The 25722-nt window shown below is 56.6% G+C and overlaps 1 protein-coding gene across 2 annotated transcripts; it reads left to right on the top strand.

Annotated features, from left to right (window-relative positions):
- Positions 1–1943: 1943 nt before the first annotated feature.
- TP53INP2 (tumor protein p53 inducible nuclear protein 2) lies at positions 1944–18169 on the top strand. 2 transcript variants are annotated; one of them, XM_076352248.1, is made up of 4 exons: positions 1944–2065; positions 11860–12200; positions 15842–15971; positions 17512–18169. In XM_076352248.1, exons 2-4 carry the CDS (start codon positions 12077–12079, stop codon positions 17762–17764), a joined length of 507 nt encoding a protein of 168 aa, XP_076208363.1. In that variant the 5' UTR covers positions 1944–2065; positions 11860–12076; the 3' UTR covers positions 17765–18169. The 2 variants fall into 2 exon arrangements, with proteins under 2 accessions (XP_076208363.1, XP_076208361.1); XM_076352246.1 differs by having other exon boundaries at positions 15668–15971.
- Positions 18170–25722: the final 7553 nt, after the last annotated feature.

The following is a 25722-nucleotide window of genomic DNA, read 5'->3' as shown; positions in this document are numbered from 1 at the left end:
GAAGTTCGCTCCTCTGCTTTATCGCGTTTGCAGCAGCTTCTCCCCAGCAATAAATCACTGTGGCTAATAACTGCCCTGGGAGGGGGGCTGCCTCCCTTTTTTTGCAGTAAAAGACCGGGGGCAGGGTGCACAGCAGAGACCAAAGCATTTCCCATCCCAATGGGAAGAGAGGGTCATCCCCCCTTCTGGGAGCATGCCAGTGTGAATGGGACAATTTACCCTGGGATAAGTTTAACCCTAGCAAGATTTGTTCTGATGCATTTATTTATATCCACTCCTGTACGGCAGCAGGATTAAAGGTTAATTTCTGCACTCCTACTGTAGCCAGTAAGAGCCATGCTGTAATCACTCGTGCGACACAAGTACTAATAAAAGCAGCAAAATGAAACCCCACTGGCAGCATGAGCCGTTGTCTTCAAGCAGGGACCAGATCGGGGGTCAAGCTTGAGTTATGCCGTAATTTCTGGGCGTCTCCTGCAGATGCCTCCACCGCTACGCCCAGCGGTGCTGAGCACCTCCAGCTCTTTGCGGCATTAATTGAAACTGCTGTTGCCAGCTGGAAATGCCCTCCATGGGACATCCCAAACGAGTGGATTTTCTGCTTAGAAATGTTTCAAGCTTCATGGGATTCTGCTCCCTCCCGGCAAAGCGGGGTAAGAGCTCTGCCAGGTGGCAGCTCTCCTCCTGACGATGGTTTACACCCTTCTGCAAGGTCCTTCAATTACAGAAGACTAAATGTTATTTAATTTGTGACTGCGAGTTGAATAAGACTCAATTAAATTCTGCCTCTTGTGAATTTGCGATGGAGAATTCTCACCTATGATGCCAGATGAGTCCTAACTGTACCACGCGTGACTCAGACACTTAAACTGCTCTGTTAGTGACTGTTTTAATAAATGTTCTATCTTTATACGGACAGTTTCCTGCCGTGTGACAAGCTTGGCACGACGTCAAACCAAACCTGGGTCCCACGGTCAGCCCGTGCTGAGGACGAGGGCGAACCTGGTGCTGCCGAGCGTCTTGGGGGCTGCAGCACTCACGGGATGTCCCGGGTTACAGCCCGCAGGTACCAGCCGTCCCTCCGAGCCCCGGCCTGGTTTGAAGGCGGGGGAAAGGCTGGGCGCCGCGGCCGGGGGCTTTCACCTCCAACCCCCGCATCTGTGTCCCATCAAAGTTTCTCTTTGAACGGGGCCTTGTCAGCGCAACCGGGAGAAGGAAACGGGTGTTCGGCCGCGGCCGCTCCCCGGGAAGCCTCGGGCCCCCGTCCCACCCCACCCGCCTCCTTCGGCAGGCGGCCCAGCGCATCCCCTCGCCCGCACCCTTCCTGCCCCCCCCCCCCCCCGCTTCCTCGGGGCGCTGGGTGCCCCGAGAGTGGCCAGGCCCGGCCGCAGCGGGCTGGGCTTTATTGCTTCAGCTCTTCTTTTATTTTTCGTGCATTTCCCCCCTCCCTCCGCCCCCGTTGCGTCCCGGCTCCGGAGCTCGCCTTTCCCCCAGCACGCCCCGGGGTTTCCCAGCCTCTCGCCGCCCTCCCTTTGCCGCAGCCCTGCCCTTCCCCGCGGGCCTTCTGCTGCATCCCTCGGGCCTCGGGGCGAGGAAGGAGCCCGGGCTGACCCAGCCTCGGGCGCTTGTGTCCCCGCGGGACCGGCCTCCCAGCTCGCCGGGTCGCACGGAGCGGGACCCCCTCACGCGGAGCCCCGCCGCCGCCCGCCGCCTCCGTCCCCGTCCCGGCTCCAGGGCTGAGCGGGGCGGCGGCGGCTCCGGGCCGAGCTCCCCGGGGGAGCCGCCGTCCCCGTCCCGGAGCCCCCCCCGAGGCGGGACCCCGCGCTCACGTGGGCAGTGCCCTCCTTTCCCACCGACCCCGCCCTCCCGGCGCCGCCTCCTATTGGCCGCTCACCCGCCGGCGGGCGGGACGCTTTGTGACGTCACGATCAGCTGTCGGAAGGTCCCGATTTGTGCGGGGGAGCGGCGGGCGCTCGGCAGAACCGCGCGATCGGCACCGCCACCGGCACTACCTCAGCGCCTCCCCGCCGCTCCCTCCCTCCCGCCGCTCCCCTTCACGGGCGAGGTGAGTCTCCCGCCGACCGGGGTTTGTGCGCTGCGGGGGGGGGTCGGGGCGGCCGGGGGGCGGCGGGCAGGGCCGGGGCTGAGCGGGCTCTCACCGCCCCGGTGTCCTCCCGCCGGGGGGGGGGGGGGGGCGGCGGCGGCGGGGGGGGCCCCAAGGGCCCCCCCCGCCGCCGCCGCCCCTCCCCCCCCCCCCCCGCGCCTGTTGTTTGTTTCTTCATCACCGGATTAAGATTCGAGGCTGGTCTCCGCTCCCATTGGCTCCGCTATAGTGACGTATGCGCCTCATTTGCGTATGACATTGAGACGTCATAAGGCTGCCCCCCTCCCGGTCCCCCGTCCTCCCCCCCCCCCCCCCCGTCGCGTTCCGGGCGCGCTGTCCTGCCGTGACCCGGCGGAGCGCAGCCTCCTCCGGCTGCCGTGCCCCGGGATGCCCGGGGAGGCTTTGGTGGTACGTGGGGGTTAACGATAGTGGTAACGCGCGGGCGGAGCCGCGTGGGCGTCCCCCCCGTGTCCGTCCGTCCCCCCCGTGTCCGTCCTTCCCCCCCGTGTCCGTCCGTCCCTCCCGTGTCCCCGCAGCTCTTCGGCCGCTGTCGCCCCGCGAGTCGCTGCCGTGGCTTTCCCCGGGCAAGTCGCGAACGCGGACGCCTCTCCCAGTTTTTGTGAGAGGCTGTTTGGGTGAAAAATGCGGCTTTTTGAGGAGGGAATGTAAATATGTAATATAGAAATACATGTAACATAGAAATAGCTACATCTGTAGTTCCTATTTAACTAACTCCAGCAAATACTTGATGCTTTTGAATCTTTAGATCTTGATTTACTTTGTAAATCCCGGCGGTTTTAATGAGGTTTGGGCGTGTGCTTGGATATTTTTACTGAGTTTAACTGTGATGCCTGGGACGGAGCCGTGGGGCCACGCGTAGCAGGTGAAGGATGCTGGCAGTGCCAGGCTGAGGTGCGTGCCGTGGCACCCCACAGCGCCACTGGTGCGGCACCACCGTGTGCCGGGATGCTGAGCCCACGAGTGCCTCGGGTACCACACGTAGCGGCTGCTTTCCTTATTTCTGCTCTAAGTGCGCCTGCTTTGGGACAGCTCAAAAATGTCATAAGCCCTAAAAGGCCAACTTTCTTACGGACTTTATGCCTCTCGCCTCGGGACCTCAGCAGCTTGGCTGAGCCTGGGAGGCCCTGGGTACTAAACCTGCTCCCATCTGAAGGGCTCATCAGCTGAAAAACTTGGACTCCGTGGAGTGTAACTGTAGAAACATGTTAAAAAGGGCATTATTGCTTTTGTAATTTTCTTATGCATATACATATGTCTATACATTTGTGTCTCTTGTGTGCAGGGGAGCTTACAGCCCTGCTTAGAGAGCCTGAGCAAAGGCACTGGCACCCTGGGGTCCCAAGCTGCTGGCTTAAAGTGCTGCTCTTGGGACCAGCAACACCCACTGCTGACAGCAGCACCAGCGAGGGCTGAGCTGGGCGGGTGCCAAGTGCTGTCGCTAATTTGGCCGAGGTTTTGCTGGGGTAGGAAACCATCCCAGAAACAGGTGTTGGGCTCCGGTACAGGACTGTGCTGTACCTTCTTTCGCAGTGGGCTTAGTCTACAAAGTGCCAAGAACAATTTTTTTTGCTCTAAAATAAACCTTTCCTCTCCTTTTATATTTCTGCCCCCCTCCCCCCCCCCAAAAAAAAGACAAAAGCTTTCTGCTGTAGCTCACTGTCACCATTAGGAACCCATTGCAACAAATCGGTGCTTGGCTGGCTGGACACAAAAGGAGAAACATAATGGAAGTTTTTCCCCTCGAGAATAAACCGATATCACCTGCTCGTAGCAAGACTGGAAAAACCTGAGACGTGAACTCTTATCTAAGAGCTTTTTAGTGCTAATTGCACAGCGAGCCGTGTACAGGCAAGTCTCACCCCAGTGCACACATGGCCCTGGGCGGGCTCGGGATGGAGCTGGTGGGGAGCTCGGGGCTCCTGCGGTATCAAAGTCCAACTTGCCAGTTAGTATTCAGCCTCCTGCGATTTACAGAGGGTGTAATGTTGGGGCTGCTCCCCTCTCAATGTGCACACTCCTAGGGATGTTTCACCTAGCGCATCCCAGAGAGGAAACTTCTAAAATTTCATAGGACAGCTCATGGCAAATCTAAAAATTTCCTGCTTGCTCAGATGCTGCTGGCCACTGACAGATTTTCCAGGGCTCTGCGTGATGCCATCAAATAGCAGAAGGTTGGGTTTGTCCTTGGGGCAAGGACCTTTCCTGCAGCAGTTACACAAGGGAGCCGCTGTGGATGGGGACACCAGCTCCAGGAAAAACACCCGCCTTTTTGCGACCCCAAGTTCCCCTCATTCAGGTGGGATCTGGAGGAGCACATGGGGACTCCTGTCCACGCTGAGCTCCTGGGCTGACCAAGGAAAGCGCTTCCAGGTGCTGGCTTGGTCTGCCATTAATAATGACAGTCTCACAACAAAGAGGTTTTTTGGGAATTTTTCTAACTACTCTCTGCCTTCTCCCCCCTCCACTTCCCCGTTCTGCAGTGGAAGAGGCTCTGGCTGTGAATCAGCCTCTGGTTTGCTGGAGTTGGTCTGCCTGTGCCAGCGGCAGCCTTGGGGTCCAGCTCTGCCTGTGCAACCAGGGGAACCCCATAAATGAGGCTGCTGGCGAAGCAAAGGGATCAGCAGGAGCTGTAGCGCAGTTGAGTGACCAAATGCATTAATCCAGCCCTGCCAAACTGTCCCGGGCAAGCCCCTGACAGCTGTGGTCCCTTCATGATGAGGAGGGATAGAGGACCGCGCAGGGATGCTTCACTGGTAATTTTTGGGTGATGAGCAGGGTTCCCCCTGAGCTGCCCAGCTGCTGGACCCCCTTCTCCTTCACTTTGTGTTTCCGTGCTAGGTTTAGGATTTTGGTACATACAGCACAGCAAGAGCAGCCTGTGAAACGCTTGTCTAATTTAGGTAAAATGAGTTGAAAATAACATTTCCCAAGTAGGTTGGAGGAAGGCACCTGATTTATACCTCCAACGCCTGCTGTGATGACTGCTCAGGGTATTCTTAGCTCTGCCGAGGAAGGACCGCTTCTGCTGCTTGTCAGCAGCATCCCTCCTGCCGCCAAGTATTTATGGAAAGTTTCAGGGAGCCTGTTGCCATTTCCAAGCGGAGTTGCTGTTGTTCTTGCAGCCTGTGATTTTTGGGAGCTGTCAGCCCTGCGAAGCTGTGGCTCCCGCCCCGGCAAGCTCCTGGCACATTCCGGGGCTTTGCTGCCGATCCTTTTGCCTATTCTTAGCTCCTGGGGTTATTTGCAGTGATGGTGACTCAGAAAACTAATTATTGTGTTGAGGTTTCTGAAGGGGGGAAAAAAAAACCTTGATGCATTATGGTTTCCTTACTCCTACTTTAACTTTTAATATTTAATACCCTCCAGCTAATTTTAAAAGGACTTTCTGGAAGGATTCTGATAAACTTCAGTCATTAAGAAACTCATCTGTCCTCAAGTGAGCGTCACCTGTGGGCTGTCCCCTCTTGCTGGCAGTGGCCTGGGATGGGGTTGACCTGCCAAGTAAGGGGGCTTGTGGAAGCCTGGGAAGGGTGGCAGCAGTCCCCTTGTGCCCCAGCGCTGGCCGTGCCTCCTCCATGGATGCAGGACATCTGGCAGATATGGGCGGGCTGAAGAAGGCACCGGAGCTCTGACCAGCCCTGGCCACCAGTGGGGCAGAGGAGCCACCTCCCAGTCCAAACTGCTTCTGTGGGCACCGCATCTGCCTGGTGACAAGGCACTGCTTGCCCAGCAGTGACTTAAATCCCCTTGCAGGGATTTTCGGGTCCCTCCCGCACTGCAGTTCCTGTGAGGTTGCCAGCCCCAGTTCCCCTGGTGTAAATGGGGCAAATATTTGCCTCAGGGAAAGTGGAGGCTTTCCAAAAACCTGGAGAAACTTTGGAGCTTGATCTGCTGATGGCTGTGGGCTGTCCCAGCCAGAGAAGGGCTTGGTGGAAACTGCAGGGACTGAGGTGGCATGTGGCCATCTCGCCATCTGGGTGCTGTTGGTAGCAGCCGGTTAAGGAGCCTTTTGGCATGTGAAGGGACAAGAGAGTCACCCCCAACGCTCCATGACGGTGACACTGAGGAGCTGATGTTCTCGGTGGCTTGCAGGGAGGGTCTGGAGTGGCTCAAGGATGATACACTGATCACATTGGCCAGGAGCTGCTCCCTTCTAGGGTGGATAGGACATCATAGACTCACAGAATGGTTTGGGTTGGAAGGGACCTTCAAAGACCATCCAGTCCAACCCCCCTGCCATGGGCAAGGACATCTTTCACTAGATCAGGTTGCTCAAAGCCCCGTCCAACCTGACCTCGAACACTTCCAATGATGGGGCATCCACAGCTTCTCTGGGTAACCTGGTCCACTGTCTCACCACCCCCACTGTAAAACATTTCTTACTTCTGTCCAGTCTAACCCTACCCTCTTTCAGTTTAAAACCATTGCCCCTTGTCCTGTCACTACAGGCCCTGGTAAAAAGTCTCTCTCCGTCTTTCTTATAAGTCCCCTTTATATGGTGAAAGGCTGCAATAAGGTCTTCCCGGAACCTTCTCTTCTCCAGGCTGAACAACCCAAGCCCTCTCAGCCTCTCTCCATAGCAGAGGTGCTCCAGCCCTCTGACCATTTCCGTGGCCTCCTCTGGGCCCGCTCCAACAGGTCCATGTCTGTCTTGTGCTGGGGACCCCAGAGCTGGACGCAGTACTCCAGGTGTGGTCTCACCAGGGCAGAGGGGGAAAATCACCTTCCTCGACCTGCTGGCCACGCTGCCTGTGATGCCACCCAGGATACAGTTGGCTTTCTGGCCTGCAAGCGCACGTTGCCGGCTCACATCCAACTTGTCACCCACCAGTGTCCCCAAGTCCTCCGCAGGGCTGCTCTCAACCCATCCATCCCCCAGCCTGTGCTGGTACTGGGGGTTGCCCCAACCCAGGTGCAGGACCTTGCACTTGGCCTGGTTGAACTTCATGAGGTTCACACAGGCCCACTTCTCCAGCCTGTCCAGGTCCCTCTGGACGGCATCCCGTCCCTCTGGCGAATCAACTGCACCACTCAGCTTGGTGTCATCCACAAACTTGCTGAGGGTGCATCTCGGAGATAAAGAGCCTGATCCTGCCTCTTTAACACAGTGTTGCTGAGGATTTCAGAGCAGACAGGATAAAGTGAGGGTGAGGATTAAAGCTCATTTTGGTCCTTGCTTGCCAGGATCTAGCTCCTGCCTCCACCCTGCAGGTTTGATCCTGAAGGCTTTGCCAGCTGTGCTGGCAGGAGCTCCCCCGCGGCTCCCTGAGCACTGCCGGGGCCGGCCCTGGCAGGGCTGCTCTGACTCTCGGGAAGCCTTTGCTCTCTTCCCACGAGGCCTGTCTGATCGTGCTGTCTGTCCCTCTGCCCAGCGCCTGTTCCGGCCAGGACAGGCAGCCAAGGCAGAGTCTGGCCAAGCAGCCCCGGGCAGCCCTTCTGTGAGGATCGTGGCATGGTGCAGCACCCTGGCTTTGCCGGCTCTGTCCACGCCGCTGCCAACCCATGGTTGCTCTCGCAGGTTTTACCAGCGAATCAACCTCCCCAAGGTCCTGTTTAGGATTGCGGTGTCCTCAGGCAGCGGGAGCTGGGGTGAGGGAGGCTTACTTTATCCAAGGGGCTGATCCTGCAAGCTCTGCCCTACCCGCGTAGCCCACCCATGCACCACGGTACAGCATGGACCCCCTCACACCAGTGGGTGGTTCAGACTACCCCAGCACGGAGAGGGGGATAGCTGGTGACTTATTTAAATTCTTTGGGGAATGATCCTTTAAAATGATCCATGTCAACTTTTGCTCTTGGGGGAGCTTTTAACTCTTTTCCTGCTGCCCCCGGAGCTATCGCAGCTGCCTGTGAGCCCCCTTGCCTTTTGCCCCAGCCCTCCTGGTACACCGTGGGTTTGCTCTGCAGCAGGATGGCCCCTGACAGCCCGTTATGATGGGGTTGGCTGTGCGTGATGGGAGTGTGTCTATCCCAGGGCCTTTAATTATAGAGATAAGGAAAATGAAGTTAAATTTGGGAGAGGGGGCAACTGAACCTCATAGTATCTGCTGTGACTTGTGTCTTCAGGAAAGGAAAGTTCTTGTCAGGTTAGGGTGGGCACCTGTGGAGTCCAGACACTTCAGCTCCTGACTTTCCCGTTGATGCACCCTGTGATTTTTTTGGGGACTAGTCTCTAAGCAGGCGGGTGCCAGGGGAATGAGTGCTGCTCCTGGGAGGGGCAGAGGGGGAGACTGGCTTTGCTACTGTCCAGTGAAAGCTGCTGTCAAGTTTTAACAAAATAAAAATAAGAGGTTTTCTGCTCTCTGTTTTGACTGTGTAATTTATTATTTGGCTTTGAACTCGCTTGAGGATGACTCCTTGCTGGGGGCTCTCCAAGCCAAGCCTGCAGAGCGGAGGAGAGCGCTCCGGTCCTGTCCGGGCAAGGAGCTTCAGCAGGGCTGTGCATGCCGAGCCAGCCAGCAGTCCAGCAGCAAGCTCATTCTATGCTGGCTTTGCTGAGGCAACGGGGAAAATGTCTGCCTGGCTCAGACCTTGGCCTGCGGTAGCTGCTTGGGTGCTTTTCTGGGTGACCTTCCCCTTGCAGCTGGGCTGGGGCCACTGGCCTCCTCCTGTCCCCCTGTGTGCTAGCTCTTGTCCCCATCTCTCCGCTGTTGTGTGGCATGCATGTCTAGGGGGAAAAAAAAAAGGCTGAAATTTGCACGTAGGCCACTGGCCAAGGCAGGCCAAGAGCATTTCCAGTGTTCTCCCCAGTGAGGCGGGCTCAGGGTGCAGCTCAGGGGACCCTGCTGTCCCCAGCCCCCTTCAGCCCTGGTGTGTCACCCTGAGAAGCTGCACGGTGACGCTGGGGTCAGCCTTGGCTCAGCGCTTCTGTCGGCCTGGGAATGCTGCAGACAGAGCTGCCCTAGCTCAAAATGTGCATGAACCCACTCTTGGCCTTGCACTGGGCCAGGGCCATGGTGGCCTTGGGGGATCCGAGTCCCCCATGCCTGCCACGGGCTGCTGGGTGCTTCCTGCCCCTCTCCCTCCTGCCTGGGGACCTGGGGAAGAGCAAGCAGTGGGAAGCCCTGAGATACCACTAGCAGGTACCTGGGAGCAATGGGGTTTCTGCCGCAATTGGATATTTAATACATTTATTAAATAATAATAATATTAATATAATATTAAAAGATATTTAATATATAGGCAAGTGCTCCAGGCAGCTGCCAGATTTCAGATTGCAGGCAGGGAGAACTGGCGTGTAATTAAACCATGCCTGTGTACCTCAGCCTTCAGGGCTGTCCTGGGTGCCCTTTGCCAGCCTAGCCTGGGGGAGGATGGATGCGCACATGGGTCCCATGGGAGGGAAATCCCCACTGTGCTCAGCACAGAGCACACGAGAGAGCCCAATGGGCCAGTTTCCATTCATTGCCCATCTGGATATCAGCCCCTCTTCATGTTGTTTCCCTCACTTATATTATTATGCTTTAATGCTCCAGGAAAGGGGGGTGTCTGGATAATTTAATTGTGAGTGTGCTGGAGGACAACAGAAAAGCTGTGGCTTTGCTATGGTCCTGGTGGTGATGGGGGCTGGGAGGTGAGAGCTGCCTTAGCACAGCCTGCATCTCTCACTGCAGTCGGAGGAAACGGCTCTGTCATGTCTCAGTGCCCCCAAACCCTCTGCTCAGTGCTTCCAGGGGAAGCCAGGAGCCCTCTTAGGACACAGAGCGGGGAATCCTCACCGATCTCCAATTCATCCTGGCGAGAGGCTCTTTGAGTCTCAGCCAAGTCTGTTTTGAACGCGCCGTCCCAGCTGGGACCCAGCTCGTTTAGCTGCAGCCGCTCCCCTCGGATGGATGTGGGCGCAGGGTGCGAGTGGAGGGGATGAACCACGGTGGTGGGGGGCTGTCATCCCGGAGGGAGTGGGAAGCATGCGGCTCGGGGGCGGCCAGACCCCTGAGCACCAGGGCGTGGAGCCAGGCACGGCTGTAGCAGCGTGGTCTGTCCTGCACCTCTGGGGCAACTAAAGTCACCTGGGGCTTGAGACCTGCTCAAGGGGACACGTAGTGTCACGCTGCTGCCCCAGCTGTGCCAGGGAGGGAGAGCTGGGTGTTGTGAGGCTGCTTCACGCTCCAGCACTCCCTTCTGCATCCCAGGGCAGCAGAGATGCAGGATGAGCCTCCGAAGCCCAGGGGATCCCACCCATGGGGAAAGGCTCCCCTTGATTTTTCATTTTCTGCCTTGTGGAGCAGGTGTTGTACCTCCCGAGGCACCTAAGAGAAGGCAAAAGGCACAGCGATCCCACAATGGATAAATACAAGCATGCCTGAGCCCCAGAACCACAGCAAGCACCCAGGCCAGCCGTCCTTCCCAGCAATGTTGAGGCTGGAGAGACCATTTCAATAGGGGGGGGTCTGAGCTAGAACTTGAGCTGTTGGAGAACTGGCACGTGTATGCACCAAGGCAGAGACACATTGTGCCTTCCTGCACCCTTCCCATTCCATGTTGTCCAAGACCACTTGCAGGCTCTACGCCACCTTGATCGGCAGAACCATGAACTGGGGATTTGCCCTCTAAATGCACCCACAGCAATGTGCCAAGTGAGGCAGCAGACAGCTGTCCCCTCTCCCCGCATCTAGCTCTTGATGGCATTTTAATGCCCTTTAATGTCTCTGGACCAAAAAGCATTTCCTCCGCACAAATATCACTCTGCACCTTGTGGCTGCCATCTGTCTGTGCCTCTCCGAGAGCTTTGCAGTCATTAATAAAATCAGTGAGTCCTAACCTCCCTCTGAGCTGCGGGGAATGTGTTTCCCCAGGGGTAAAACAGTGATGAGCGTAGATGGAGCAGAGACTCGCCCAGGGCTGGGATAACACCGTCCTTGCCCTGCCCCGCTGTGTGTGTGTGTGTGAGGGGGTGGCATGCTTGCTGCCGCTCGCTCCTGCATGCTGATGCCTGTGCGCTTGGTGCTGAGACACAACCCATAGCCAAGCGCTTTGTCCCGGGGCTCCTTGTAAGGTCCTTGTAAAGGAGCAGTGATGACACATGTGACAGTGTCATCTTTTGGGGCTGGAGGGTGGCAATGGAACGCAGCTGCATCAGAAGAGCCTCCCTGCGGATATGCACACACACAGAACGACAATAACAGTAATGACTTTCAAAATTAAACCAGCCTCAAGCAGGTATCGGCACAGGCAGGGCTCGAGCAAAACGCTAGCAAGGGCTTCTTGGGACCCAGCTTGAGGAGGCGAGGGCGGCCATGCTGGCGTAGCTGTCAGTGGGTTGGTGGTGAGTTTTAGGGACAGCTCGTGCCATCGGTCCTCAGATAGGACAGCAGCATTGCACCCTTTGCCCTGCCCTTCCAGCAAAGCTTAGTGCCACCAGCCACGCTCAATGCCCGCTCAGTGCCAGGGGAGGCAGGTCCCAGCCTGACTTTGGGACAGTGTTTGGTTCTGCCCCTGCCAGTTCTGGCGGATGGGTCCCCTGGGACACACTACCCATGAGGAAGGGGACACGATGCAGGGCTCAGTGCAGGCAAGGGGCTGCAGGGCATGGATACCCAGCCCTTCACTGCTGCTTTCAGACACAGTGCATGATGCCCTTGGAGATGCCAGCAGCTGGGACAGCCCACGGCACAGATGAGTGCCAGAGCCACCTTTTCACCGGCCCCTCCGGCCTGTCCGAGCCCCCGGGATGCAGGAGGGGCACGCTGCCAGCCAGTCCAAATGCATTATTCCTTTTTCTTTCCCTTTTACAGGCCTTTGCACTGAAGCCAAGTGAAGAACCTCAGAATTGCACTACAGGCCATTTAACTCAGCTACAATTTCGCTAGCAGCAAAGCATCTGCGCCACCACCGAGACCTCGAGTGCTGTTTTTTTCCCCTCCCTGCCCATCTCTCCCTTCTCTGTGCCTGGAAGCCAGTGTTCAGCAGTAGCTCTAACTCACCGTCCATCCCGCTGGACCACTCCACACCATGTTTCAGCGTCTCACCAGCCTCTTCTTCAGCGACAGCAACACACCGGAAGGCCTGGAGGAGCCCAAACCCTTTGTTGAGGAGGAGGAGGAGGAGGATGGCTGGCTCATAATTGATCTTGCAGGTGAGAAAAGTGAGGGGGACTGGTTTCCCACAGCCTCTGCTGCACCTTGTCTCTCTGGAGCTGGGCAAACCCCTTGAGATGACAGCAGATGAGCTTCCATCACGCGTGATCAGCTCTGCCCTTCATCCCTCCTCCCCTGGTCCCCCCGCCCTGCCTGTGGCGCCCAGCCCTGTGGTCACTGCAGCAGCCCCTGGCCTGCTCCTCCTTTTTCCCTTTCCTCTCCCAGTGGTGGTTCCCAACTTTCTGGCAGCGTGGGGGCAGCAGCAGCAGCAGCGTCCCCGGCCAGGGCTGCTGCTGCCCTGGAGCTTCCAGGTGCCCCTGTGCCAGGTTGGGACCCTGGCACAGCACCAGCCCACGGAGGTCACCCAGGGTTTTGGTGCGATCCTGCCCGCTGGGGGCTTGGTGGGGGATGCCAGCCCACGTGGTCTGTCTGCCTGAGAGCTGTGGCAGAGCCGTGGCCTCAGCTAAGCTGTGCCGTGGGCAGCACTTTGCCCGGAGGAGCTGGGCTCAGCCACTCCCCGCGATGCCCCTGCTGAAAGCAAACCAGGAGCCTGTTCCCCTGGGGGAAACCCCGGTCCCCGGGCGCTGGTGGGGGGCCGGGATTTTCCCCATATGAGGGCAGGCAGCAGCGGTCCCATGTCCCAGCTGGGGACGTGCTGCCGGTGATCTGGCCATGTTTGGGTCATTTGAGTCCATCAGGGGAGCAAATCTCAACTCCAAAGGGCTTATCTTCCCAAATCATTCCCAGTGTCCATGCCAACAGCACTCAGACAAGGGATGTCTGGCGCAAGGTCCCTGTACCTAGAGATCCCTCAAGGGTTCCCCTTTCCCAGGGACGGTGACTACCATCCGGAGCCCTGTTTGACACCAACCAGGCGGGTCAAATTCCTTGTGTGTCAAGAGCTTCTCTAGCTCCATTAAGACCTTGGCATTGCTATTGTAGGGTCGATGACTCAACCAACTGCAATGATAATTTTATGACCTTTTGCTTGCAAATCGAGCAGCAAACTTAGACAAACAAGCCTGCTTGTGCAGGAGATCCTTGGTGGCCATGGTCTGCTTTTGCAGCCTCTGGTTAGTTGTGGTGCCCCACTAACTTTAGGAGGAGGGTTTCATCCTCCCTCTTGCAGGCATCTGTCCTCAGAGCAGATGCTCCCTGCCTGTGCACTGAGCAGAGCTCGTTTTCGTGATGCGAGTCATTCGTTAGGGTTTTTCCCCCATGTGGTGAGCTGGAGAGGGGACCGGAGCACAGACAAGCCTGGGATGGGGGAGAGGGACAGCCCCGTGCCTGGTGGGAGCACTATGGAGAGCTGGTAGAGGTGGATGGGTGGCATGGGCACAGGCAGCCATGGAGGATTCCCTGTCCTCTGGGCTCTCTGGTGACTGTCCTGGGGGGGGCACAGCAGTGACACAGGAGGGGGCTGGTTGCAAGGAGGTCCCTGGAGCAACAGGCACACAGCTGCCACATGTCGGGGCCAGCTGGCAACGGCTGCAACATGCCCAAAGCATGTCAGAAGGAGCCAGGAGTTTCCCCAGACAGAGAAACGCTGGGCTGTGCCCTGATCCCCCGGGTCCGAGACGGCAGCCGGCTCAGCAGAGACCCAGGGATGACTTCAGTACAAAAGGCTCCCCTTTATTTTTTTCCTCCAACCTAGCAGCCAGGCCCTTGGTGCAGAGCTGGCTTTCAGCAGTGTGTCTGCCTGGGACATGCCACCCCACTGCTAATCCCCACTGGCACCACCGCTGCCTTTTCCCATAGCATTCCCCAGCCAGTGAGGGGCCGATTTATTTCAGCCATATTTCTGAGGCTGGAGTTATGCAAAGCACTTTAAAAACTAAACCCACTGGCTCCAGCCCCCATCCTTCACCTTTGAGCCACGGCGGCTGACAAGCATCTCACAGCCTGGCTCCCTCCCAGCAGCGGGGCAGCCTAACAAGCCTCCAAATTCATTCCCTCTCAGCCAGGTCTTTGACCCATGTGTTGCAAAATGCATCTGAATTAACCACATCTCCTGGGAGCGTTTCAGATGCCCCTCTCGCCCCATCACGCAGCCTGGCTCTGCTCAGCACCCAGGGAGGGAGCAAAGAGCATTTCCCAGTGCTTAGTGATATGGCTGCAAGTCACCCAGGGATTTGGGGACCCCAAAATATTCCTTGTGACGTTAAAACTCACCTTGGCAAAGGATGGGGACAGGTAGCCATGGATGGCTGGGGCAGGGTTCAGCTGCGCTGGGTCCCCTGCTCCACGTACCCACAGCCCCCCTGTTGTGGGAGTGCTGCCTGACCGGGAACGCTCCGGCCAGGCTCAATGGCTGTCTCCAGGCTGACGAATAATCTCCAGCCCGGAATGTCAACAACTATTAATAGGCTGATATCCACTGACCTGAAGAAAGACACTCTCATGTTCACAAGGCTAATTGTGGCCTGCCCTAAGCCCTGGGCTGGGGCATCGTCTGCGGGAGGAGCCGGGGACGTGCTGGGTGGCGAATGCTGGCCCTATGCTTCATGTGCTGTATTTCTCCACTGCAATAACACATTCACCTCTGATTTATCTTGCACCCTCACCCATCCACAGGGTCACATGTGTCCATATAGATACTGCACCACATCCCTCCCTGAGACCAGTTCCCTCAAATCCCCCTGATGAGGCCGGGAACGGGTCTGGGTATCCCAGTGAGCTCAACATTAGGCGCAGGCTCCCTTCCCATAACACAACCAGTAATTCTGAGCACAGGCAGAAAAAGCACCAGCCCAAGTGCTTTTGCCAGGTGGAGATGAGGAAGGGAAGGCGAGGAAGGCTGGGGTGTCAGAGGGGTGTGGGTGGCAGCTCCTGGCTCAACCACCCAAAACTCGGCCTCTAATGGACTGAAGCTGAAGGCGCAGCGAAAACCTTTGCTGAAGAATTTAGTCCCCTGGTCTCTTCCAGAAAACAAAGGTGTGAACTGTTTTTTTTCCTCTGTGTATGCTTGGTTTCAATGTTTGCAAAGTGCCAGGCAGTGTTTGCAATCACAGGCGGGCCGGCACTCCTCCAGAGCGGCATGGCACAGCTCAGGTGCTGTAAGAACAGGCAAAAGCAGCGTTTCTTGCTGGCTCAATTTCTTCCTTCATTTTGAGAAAGAAAAAAAAATTGCTGTCGTAAACCCTGCTGGTTTCCCCCACTTTTTGGTTAAACTGCCTAACCAGAACCATTTCCATTGCTTGCTGGCTTAGCAAAGCCGGACACCACAGCACCGGCAGCCGCCCCGGTGCAGAGGGTGCTGGTTGGGGTGCGGTGCAGGGCACTGCTGGTGTCTCCCTCCCCACGAGGTCCCGTTGATGCCATGTTTGTCTCTAGCGGTGGTGATGGTGGTGGGGTGTCTCTTGCACTAACGATGCCCCTTTCTCTCCCCCTCCCTTCCCCACTGTACATGGTATGTGTGTGTGTCCCCGCTGCACCCCGCATGGCTCTGCACCCCCGCCACCCCCAGGCAGCCGTGCCTGCCCCGGTGCAGCCCGGCGAGTGGGTGCTGGCGGTACTGGGCGCTCGGCGCGATCCCACCCAGCTCCCCCCGGTCCGCTGCCGGCTGCTTCCCCGGCTCCGGCCAGTCCCTGCTTGATGGACGAGAGTTGGTTTGTCACCCCTCCCCCCTGTTTTACTGCAGAGGGGCCCAGCCCCGGCGGCGTGGGGAGCAGCCCCATGGAGGACCTGCTCATCGAGCACCCCAGCATGTCCGTCTACGTCACCAGCACCCTCGAGGTGGATGGGGAGGGCCCCGAGGATGATGCTGCCAGGTGAGTGCAGCTTGGGGGTGCTCGCCGGGGGCTGCCGGCCCCAGCACCCACTGGGGGACCAGGATGGATGGTCAGTCCTGGCATCCCAAATCACCGCGTACGGCCGGGAGCGTTTCGCCCATGCTGCCCATGGGCAGAGTGGGGCTGTGGGGGACCTCAGTGTCCCCATGTCCCATCTCAGGGAGCACCCTGCACACCTGGCAGGGTGCCCCGGCCGGCGCTGTGCAAGGATGGCAGCCTCCGTGGCCCGAAATACTCTGCTAAGGGGATCTCAACACCATGTTGAGACAGCCATGGGTGCAGGACCATGAGCTTGCTGCTGGGCTGCGGTGGGAGAGGGCCACATCCCCCTTCCCTGTCCCGAGCAGAGTCTCCTGGTGTGGCCGCCTGTGCTGATGCCACCTGTCACCCTACTGCCTGTACAGGGGGGTTTGCCAAGCTGGGCTTAAACACGGGGTTTTGCACAAGCAAAGCAAACCCAATGGCACAAGGTGGCCTTTGGGCACAGTGGTCCCCCCCCCCCAAGACACCCGGCTCCCCCAGGCAGGAGGGTGCTGCAGCCCCCCCAGTCCCCCTCCTGGCTCTGTACTGGCCCAGCACAGGGGTGTCCCACAGCCACGGGGGGAGCGGGATGCCACCAGCCATGGATGCAGATATTTGTCCCTGCCCCAAAGTCCAGTTTGGGGGGGGGGGGGGGGGGGGGGGGGGGGAAGGATAAACAGAAATTCCCCAAATGGCCCCACTGCCCTCTCCTCCCCCAGGAGCTGTGGGCTGGACCCCCTCCCCCCCCCCCCCCCTTCCCCAGGGCCACAGCCTCGCTGCAGCCCCTGGGGAGCTCTGCCCTCTCCCCGTGGCTGCCCACCGCTGCCCCGCAGTGCCGGGAAAGCCCTGACCATGCGTATGCTCAGCCGTGGTGCTGCCAGCCAGGCCCCGGGTCCCACTGTGCCACAGGCTCCCCGCTGGCCCCCAGTCCCAGCCCTCCAGCATCTCCCCTGGGATCCCCTCACCGGGGCAGGGGAGGAGGAAACGCCTCCCCCGTGCCGCAGCGTGGTTACTTACCCGCGGCACAAGAATTTGGGGTGAACCTCCACATGGGCCAGCGGACACTGTTCGTCCAGGACTTCTCTCTTTGCAAAGTCTCCCTGAGGGCCACAGCTTGATTTCAAGAGCTTCAGAGGAACCTCAACGCTAGAGGGTGCATAAAGGGGGCCAAAGGAAGCTAGAAACGGGCCAGGAGACCACAAGCAGGATGGAAATGAGCAGGGCTTGGCTTCCCTCCACTGGGCTCAAGGGACTTAGCCACTGTGGGGGACTGCGGGGACGGCCCCGTTCCTGGTGGTGTCTGAATTTATCACGGGTGTCCTAGAGCCCGCCTGTGCCGGAGCCTCCCCACCCCTTGGCGGGCTGCTGGGGTGGGAGGGGTCCAGGTCCATCCTGGGGGCACGGCATGACGGGAGGGGGTTGGAGATCCTGGTCCCCCTCTTGCCGGGGTGGGCGAGGGCTGGGTGCCAGAGGCCGCTGACGGCCCCTTTCTCTGCAGGGAGGTGCCAGAGCCCCGGCTGGAGCGGCACATGCCGCACCACAGCAGGTCCCTCTCGGTGAAGGCCACCATCTTGGAGAAGGTCGGGCAGGCGCGGCGGGTGCAGCGGGCCAAGCAGCTGGCGGAGAAGCACTGGCTCAGCCAGAAGGCGCTGCAGCGGCAGAACCAGGCCCGCCAGCGCCCGCTGCGCCGGGCCAAGCAGCATGCCGTGACCTTTGTCCACCAGCCCTGCCAGCGCCACTGCAACTACTGACCTTGCCGGGACGCCCACACCGCCGCTCCCCCGCCCTCCGCTGCTCCCCCGGCAGAGGGATACTTCACCCCTTGCCCGACACCAGCTGCCCCGGGGAGTGCTGGCCCCGACGAACACCGGTGACGCTGGGCTGCGGTTTCACTCCACATCCCCCCCTACACCTGCATGCCCGGCCCCCCCACTCCTCGTCTTCCTCCCCCCGCCCTCCGCTGCTCCCCTTACCCTTTGCCCCCGATGCCGGCCAGGCCAGCAGCCCCCGGAGCCACTGGCATGGAGGGCTGCACCGCGCCCCCCCCCCCCCCCCCCCAGCCCTCGCAGCCACGCCAACCTTCACACGGGAAATTGGTATTCCCGGTGAAATCACCCATTTCTGAAATCCACAGTGAAGCCTGTTTGTCCTGACGAGCCTGTGACATCAGTGCCTTTCTTCATGACGTCATGACTCCACATATAGCCAGACTGGGATGTCACAAGCAGAGACACTGAGCAGAAGTGAAAAGAGCAATGAAGCAACAAGATTTGGGATTTTTAGCAAAATCTCATCAACAACACTAAATAATGCTTCCTCCCCCCAAAGCCAGCAAATACCCCCCTCCCTCCTTGATTTCTTAATTACATTTTTACCATGGTGAGACAAAAACCCCACTGCCGGTCCCAAAAGGGCTTGTCGTGGGGAAGAGCTGGTAGAAACCTTCGTGGCAGGGTCAGCTGGGCGGCTTGTGGTGCCTCGTGGTGTTTTTTTAAAGACAACCTTAAAAGCAATCTCAGGAAACAAAGCACTGTCCCAGCGCCTGGCCGGAGCCCTTGGCCACCGCACCGGGAGGGGGTGTCCAGCCTGGGGCCAGCGGTAGCATCACCATGACTGGTGGTCCCACCGAGCTGCTGGCTGCCTCATCCGAGCAAGTCCCCTCGTCCTGGAGCCACTCATCTGCCCGAGCTGCACCTATATACATACATATATACATATATATGTGTGTATATATGTCTCTATATACCTGTATACTTGGAAGAGGCACCATTTAAGCCAAGAAGTGTCGGTTGTCCAGCGTTAACCCCTGGGAGAGGGGTGGAGGCAGGGACCTGCACAGCTTCCCCGAGGTGGCAAAAGCACGTTGAAGTTGGTGGTGAAGGCATGCCGAAGAGGAGGCTGGAGGGAAGAGGCTGAAGTAAGGGCAAAGATGGACCTGGGAGCGGCTGCAAAGGAACAGGATGGGGCAGGCCTGGGCAGCAGGGCCGGGCGAGAGGGTCGCTGCGGTGGAGCTGTAATGGCAACGCCTTCTTCCCCCACTAAAAATTGCATCCTTTCCCGTGAAGGGCCAAATTCCGTTGTGGGCAACGCTGATTTTTAATGCAAATCCCTCCCCATGATGGACTCGTTCTGCCTTTCAAAGAAAACAGTCCAGACTTTTCACCGGCTCCAGCACCAGCTGAGATGGCTCCAAACCCAGCAGAAATCTGTTGATCTCCCCCCAGCTCCCTCCCTTCAGGGACTGGTTTTGTACCCGGTGCTCCGGGGAAGGTCTGGCCATCATGTCCTGCTTGTGGCCAGCTCAGAGCCTGGATTCCCACCCTCTGAGACAAGAAATACCCCCACCCCCCCAAAAAAATGCCTGGATTCCCACCCTCTGAGACAAGAAATACCCCCACCCCCCAAAAAAAAATGCTGATTTCACAAGAGTTTCTTCCATTCACCATGTTACATACCTTAATATCAGCTTGGGACCTGGATTGAAGGAGTCGTGGTAAGCCCAACCTCAGACAGCTGATATTTATTAATTTTTTAAATAGGATTAAAAAAAAAATGAACCCTCTTACAAGCACCAGCCCCCAGCTCCATGCCTGGGAGCCTGGACCACGGGGGAGCCAGCTGATGATGCTCACCTGCAGTGTTTATCTTTTGCTCCGATGACACGGTGTTCACAAAACCACAGAAAGGATGAAAAAGCGATTTCAAATATCTCTTTTCAGCCTTTCCCTTTCAATTCTTCCAGGCCAGTTTCTTGTTTCAAGTCCTCCCGAGATTCGGCACCCTCATCACATGAATGATGTGATGCCTCCTGCCCCTCCGGCTGCAGTAGCTGGTGCCCGCCGGGGCAAGCACGGCGCTGGCTGCTGTGCCGGTGGAGTTGCCGGGCCATATTCTGCACCCGCCACACTGGTTTGGTCCGCTGCTTTTTCACCCTTTCTGGTAAGCACGGTGGCACCAGAGCTGATTTTTTCACAGCCGGTGGTTTATCAGCAGAGACAGAGCGGGCTGGGGAGCCCAGCGTCACCCTCCAGCCCTCGGCATCGCCCACTGCTCCTTGGGCCTCTCCGCAGTCATTCATCCCTCGAACCTAAGACCATGCTGGAGGTTTCCACAGATTTCAACTCTGGTGTCTTCTTGGTGAAGAGACTGACAACTCCTTGACTCAAGGGGAACGTTTACATCCTTTGGCTTCCTGGGCTTCCCATTAAATGCCTTTTTTTTCCCCTGAAGTGATGCCTGGTATGGGCCGGGAGCATGGCATTTGTGCCATGGTGCTTGTGAAGACAAGCAGGGGCTGAGCCCGAGCTCTTGGGTGTCTGATGGGTATCCGATGAGGTGCTGCCTTCCCCATGCCGCTCTTTCCCGTGTCACTGGATGATGTGCTCTGGGGCCACCAGGCAACAGCGTTAGAGGAAGCATTTTCTCTCTAGCCCAAACATACATCAAGAAGTGGACAAGCCAGGCAATGTCCTGCCTCCCAGCCCATTCGCCATTGCAAATTCTCCTCCTGCCCATCCGAGATGCCGCCGGTCCCTCCGGAGCGCTCCCAAAATCAGAGTCTGGCTGCAACACCGTCACCCCCTCTGCAGCTCCCGGGGGAAGACGGGCTGGAGGGCAGCAAGGCAGGCTGGGAACAGCGTCCCCGGGGCGGATCCTGCCATCTCTCACCTACCAGGCCTTCCCGTGCCCACCAGTCTGGTTGCAAGTGGTACCCCAGTAGGAGAAACCCCTCATCAAAATCCTGCTCTGCGTCCCACTCATCCGTCGTGAGCCAGAAGCCCTTGGCCGTGCTCCCGGGGGGCTCAGTGCAGTCACGGCTGCCGACCGCTGGCTCCCAGCAGCCATTTCAAACGGCTGATGCTGTTATTCCGTCCCGGTTTTTGGAAGCGAATGCAAACTGTTTTCCTTTCTTCTTTCCGTGCCAGTCTGAGACATCTTTCATCACGCTGTGCCCAGCCAGCACAGGACATGAAGCAGAACTATTATCACACTTTATATCAAGAGTATGTTTATAAAGGATTAATAAATTATTAATAATGTTTTCATGAAGAGGTTAATCCAGAGTCCTAGCATCCCACAGGTCAACAGAGTGCCCTTACCACAGCATATATGGGCTCCTGCGACCCCCTCTCTGTTGTTCGCACACTTGCTCATGTATTAACATCTAATAATCACCTATTAACCCCCTGCAAAGTGACTGTCGATCCACCAGTGTGACCAAACCTTCTTATGCTGCGGCAAAGGTGTGTTCAAACTGTGCTTTGCAGAAGCCCTGCAATGCTCCTTTCCTGCCCAATGGTGACCACAAGACCTGGCCTGATACCAAATCTCCTGCCCAGTGTTGCCAGAGCAAGAAAATCCCCTTACGCTGAGGTTACGAGTCTTCTTGAATCTTAAAACAAATGAAAGGTGCTTAAAAACTGAGAACTTTCCCTGTGTGTGCACATGCGTGCATGTGTAGATATTTCACAACACGGCGTGGGTGTTCGGTAGGTTGTTTCGGGGTGCGGGTTTTAGTTTTTTAGGGGTTTGATGTTTTTAGGGTTTTGGGTTTTTTTTTTTTTGCACCCAGTATTTTCAATTTGTGACTAGCTGTGTGATGCTCCCGATGGGAAGGTGAAGCAAACATGGCGCTGGCTGGCAGGGAGGCCCTTGGGCTGGTATCCTGCTCGAACAGCTGGAATGAGTCTTGCTTTCTTTTCTTTACTTGTGTAGGGGGAAACTACAGCACGGACTCAGGGACACACAAATATGCTGGGGTCTTTAAAAATGTGTTTTTTCCGGGCTTCTCTGTTCGGATGTGGGGTTTGTTTCTGTCTGTGAGGCCTTTGGTTGTGCGGTCCTGAAGGATGCTGCAGGGATGTGGCCGAAGCCTTTGGCCGCACATGTCGGTGAGAGGCTGCACAGGCGTGTTGGAAGAGCTGCAGGGTTTGATGCTCTGACACAGCGCCTGCATGGAAAAGGAGCTGTGGCCACTTGTGATGAAACCATCCCTGAGCAGCAGCTCGTCTTCGTTCGCCCATGTCCCGAAAATTCACTTTACTGCTGCTAGAATGCGGCTGGTCCCTCCTTGGGCTTGTTTGTGAACAACCAGGTCCGTATTTTAAGCAATGAGCCCCCGAGGATTTGGGAAGGGAAGCGGAGCTGTGCTTTCTGTGTCAGCCGCAGCTGGCCTGGCTCCCACCGCGTCCCTGCGATCAGAAGGCAGCCGGGATGGGGGAAGCCGTCGAAGCAATCACGTGGAGAAATGCTGATGCAGGTGACGGGCAGATTTGTGGGAGGAAATTTTTGTATTTCTTGCAATGAAAGCATAAAAAAAAAGGAAAAATTCCCCGGTGGAGAGACCTGGGCAAATCGCTGTTCAGTAAATGCCAGCTTCGCCTGGGCAGTGTGACAGTGCTGCAGCCACGGCTGCCGGAGCTCGGATGGGCGAACTGGCTCTGGCCCCGGCAGCAGCTTCCCAGCCCTGCGCTGGTATGGCAGTGAAGAGTGGGCATGGACGGGCAGGCCTGGGGGCACCGGGACACTGCGGGCAGGCTGGGGCAGTGCTGGCAGCACTGCCTGGAGCTTGCAGAGGCAGCAGACCCTTATGGTGTAAAGATCCTTTCCACCACTCAAAGTCCCCGTGGTGTGGGGGATCTTCTCCGAGCAAGGCACGAGAGATTTGCATCTCAGTTGCCTTCTTTCGGTACGGGGCAGGGCAGCCTATCTCCATACCAGTGAGATGGATGAACCCCCCAAAGCGAGTGGCGAGGCTCCCCCAGCCATCAGGACAAGACCGGGAGAGGCAGCCCTCCTGGAGAAGTGCCACCTCTTCAGATGAAAACCAGATCACGCCAGGACCCATTTAAACCCCCATACCCCCGTGCGACCCACCTCCCAGGGCAGTTCCTCACGTGGCTCTGCTTGCCACACCGTGCAAAGGCAGGCTAGCGGCCACGGCACAGCCACGGCACACGCAGGACACCTCGCCGGCAGCCACGTCAGCCACAACAAAGTCCTTTCACCGAATTTTGGCTCTCGCCTGCACTGCAAGGCTGGGGGGAGCTGCCGGGGAGGTGGGACAAAAGTCCTTGTCACCCGGTGCTCCGAAACTTGCACTCACAAATGCGCTTTCCAAAAAACCCTGCTGTAAAAGCTCGATCTGGAAGGAAAATGATTCTTTCCGTGGAAGTCAGCGTTTCTTTTTCATCATGGATAACATAAACGCATGGCTCATCCCAAAGATCACTGCTATGGGAATCTTCACCTTCAGGCATGTTTCTAATCAATAGATAATTTTACATTTACATCTTACTGATACCTTTTCCTCTTCCATCCAGCCCCACTGGGGAGAAAAAAATCCACTAGATGTCTTGTCATACCAGTCAGAACAAAAAAAAGATGAAAAAATATCCAGTGAGGTTCTAGACTTGAATCGCACAGCTTTGCAATCGCTCCTGTGGAGGATAAGTATCAGCTCCAGTGCCCTGCATAAAATGGAAATTAAATTTCAGGTGAATTTACTGAAAAACAAGCAAGTCCCCAAAGATTAAACCATATAATAATTAGAAAACAGCCAGTAAAAAGCGATAGGACATCTCAAGTCAAGAAAAATGGTTCTCGGCATCTGCCTGTTGCTGCCTGCCAGAAGGCAGCGCCGAGCCCCACTCCCTGTGCTGGGGATGGGGTGATGGCAGTCCCCGATTCTTCCATGAGTGTCCGGGTTTAAAACAAGAGGGCACCCGTGTCCAGCTGGTGCCATGGTGACTCTCTGGCCACCGAGGACTGTCAACAGCCACCATTTCCACAGGTGACACAGATGTGCCTCCAGTTTGCTGCACCTCCTTTGCTGTCTGCGCTCAGAAGTAGCTGCTGGTGGCGGGAGGGACGTGCCAGCACCCCAGCAGCCCCCCCCAGTCCTCAGAGCTTCCCCCCAAGTCCTTCTCCACCACAGGACTGTGTCTGGTGACCTCAGCACAGCTGCTGACAGGGACCAGAGCCCGAGGACGGACACCCACCACACTCGTCAGCCGCGGGCTCTGGACAACCAGACACAGCTTGGGCAGGAGGTCTCCCCACAGCCTCCTGTTTCATGCCGTTCATTGATCCGTCATCAGCCTTTCTTTTTGCTTCTTAAAAGAGATCGGTGTCATTAACTAAACCCACAACTCTTTCCTTAAAAGGATGAAGATGACAAAGATGAGCAGCTCCATTTAATAACAAAAATGGCTTTTACGTGTAGTCCTTTTTAAAATTCTTTTTTACAGAAAGGTGACACACAAGTGTGTCCCCCACCTTACGCTCACTCTGAGCTAATACCTCCAGGGCTGGTTGGGGGAGGGTTGCTTTTCCAGCCCCATACCCAGAGCAAGTGCAAAGCTCTATTAGAGGGATGCTACTGCATGCTCCGGAGCATGAAAACACTGCCGCAAAGCTTTGGCTCTGTTACAGCTAACCACGAAAATCCCTCTATCTTCTACTCTGATCGTATTTTATCACCTGGGGGGGGGGGGGGAGATTTTATTCCTTGCAAGTGGAGGGGGAAACCAGCACAGTAAATTGTAAGTGTAGCTTAAAAATGGGTTGCACAAGGGAGCCCAAAGTTTCTCCACTCTTTCATGTTCACCTTGCTTATCCACGTCAGGGAAGCCAGGAGCAGCTATGCCCAAGTCTCACTGAAATCTTATCCTCAGCTTTGTATCAACACAGTTATGCTTCGGGAAATCTAGAGATGAGGGAACAGCACAAGGCATAACAGTAAAGCAGTAATATTTTCTCTTGTATCATAAACATATCCGTACAGAGCCAGTGAGTACTGCAATATTTTACTTGTATGTACCAACCCTAGGTATCCTGCTTGTAAAACTCATCCATGCACATTACCCATCTCCATGCTGGACTGACTGTACATGTGCCTTTCACCCTTTTTCATGGTTTGTCATCTTTTTTTAACACAACTGCAGAACTTGAATAAATCAGTGAACTATAGTTAAAAGTCCTATGCAAGAGATGACTGGGGAGTCAGTTTTCGATATTTCTGTGTTTCCATATTGTTTCAAAAGTAGAAGCTGCGATTTTCAGAGAAGCCTAACAGAATTAATGTCCTAAAAAGCATTTAGCTTTTTTTTTTTTTTAAAAAAAAGCATTTATCATTTCGGATGCTAAATCTCTTAGGCAGCTTTGAAAAGCTCAGCCTAAACCCCAGTTCCTCACCGGTTTGTGCGTGGAGAGCAAGCAGTAGGGGCAGAACGAGCACCAGTGCTTCGCCAGGACAGACTGTGTGTTCAATAGCCAGTGTTTCCTTTCAAGAGAAAGGAGAAGAAAGCGCTATTGGGTTGGAAAAGGTTGCCTTGAGCCTTTCCTAAAATGCGTCGGAGAATGTTGTCGTCCCCGGCTGCCAGCCCCAAGGCAGAGCAGCCACGCGGTTGACCTGGTTGGGGTGTTGCAGAGGACCCACGCCATCAAGCAGATGCCCATGCAGCAGTTCTCTATCAGCCATGCTCTGCTGAATGCCTTACAACAGTGGGACAACTTCCACACTGGGATTTTGAGAAGAGGAAAAAAAAAGCCCCATGTTTTTCTACATCACCTATGCTGTAGGACTGAAACCTCGTCCGAAACTCAAAGCTAACAAATACGTCCTTTTTGTGTGTTACATGTTAAATCGGTGTAAGCAAGGTTAGTAGAGAAAGGGTGTCTACTTCTTGTAGGACATTGTTTAAATATT

Source organism: Aptenodytes patagonicus, chromosome 14 (assembly GCF_965638725.1).
Source record: "Aptenodytes patagonicus chromosome 14, bAptPat1.pri.cur, whole genome shotgun sequence".
In the NCBI taxonomy this organism is placed as follows: Eukaryota; Metazoa; Chordata; class Aves; order Sphenisciformes; family Spheniscidae; genus Aptenodytes; species Aptenodytes patagonicus.
This window is presented reverse-complemented; position numbering and strand designations above follow the sequence as displayed.